The 922-nt window shown below is 33.7% G+C and overlaps 1 protein-coding gene across 1 annotated transcript in view; it reads left to right on the top strand.

Moving 5' to 3' along the window:
- The window catches only part of LOTGIDRAFT_175955 (hypothetical protein), a gene marked incomplete at both ends in the record, with an annotated part of 15,433 nt that extends 14,742 nt beyond the window's left edge, over positions 1–691 (top strand). Inside the window, one exon of the mRNA XM_009063579.1 lies at positions 656–691. Coding sequence (XP_009061827.1) covers positions 656–691 — 36 coding nt within the window. The remainder of the gene's footprint in view (positions 1–655) is intronic.
- Positions 692–922: the final 231 nt, after the last annotated feature.

Raw genomic sequence — 922 nt, 5'->3', positions numbered from 1 at the left:
GCTATAATGATCATGATTCAGGCTAATGATCATGATTCAGGCTAATGATCATGATTAAGGCTAATGATTGTGATTTAGGCTAATGATCGTGATTTAGGCTATAGCTCATGATTGAGGCTATAATTATCATGATTCAGGCTATAATGAGCATGATTCAGGCTATAATGATCATGATTCAGGCTAATGATCATGATTCAGGCTATAATGATCATGATAGAGGCTATCATGATTCAGGCTAAAATGGGCATGATTCAGGCTATAATGATCATGATTCAGGCTATAATGGGCATGATTCAGGCTATAATGATCATGATTCAGGCTATAATGATCATGATTCAGGCTATAATGATCATGATTCAGGCTAATAATCATGATTAAGGCTATTGATCATGAATTTAAGGCTGTTATGAAATTTCTACTGTGTGGATTTTAGCCTAATAGACAACCAATTATTTGATATAAAATTCTTAGATACTGGCTTCACGTTGCCCACTTTTAGTTTAGGACCTTCAAATAGACCTTATTCACGCCTTGTTTTGAGAACATTGAAAGCGAGGCTCATAATGCAAGTGACGTCACGTGGTAAAGTGACAATATGGCCGATGCATGAATAAGGTCTGTGATGTTTTTTATAATATTTGTTTGTCTCTTTCAGTTGATAATGAAGAGGATCATTAAGTCATCCCCATGAAAATATTATTGCCATAGCAACCATTCTCATCTGCTTTTAATCTGCTGTGTATATTCATTAGTAACTTTCGTTTTCATTTGACCCCATGAGGTCAATTAGTATGAGATGGTAGCAATTAGTGACAACTTATATTCTCGGATCTTTAGGAGGTTATTATAATCTAATTTAAATAATATTACAATTTCCTTTCTTTATTTATTATTGTCAGTCTCCATTGTAATCTAACAAGAT

This window comes from Lottia gigantea (genome assembly GCF_000327385.1).
Source record: "Lottia gigantea unplaced genomic scaffold LOTGIsca_588, whole genome shotgun sequence".
NCBI classification, from domain to species: domain Eukaryota; kingdom Metazoa; phylum Mollusca; class Gastropoda; family Lottiidae; genus Lottia; species Lottia gigantea.
The sequence above is the reverse complement of the archived record's forward strand: the minus strand, read 5'-3'. Positions and strand labels throughout refer to the sequence as shown.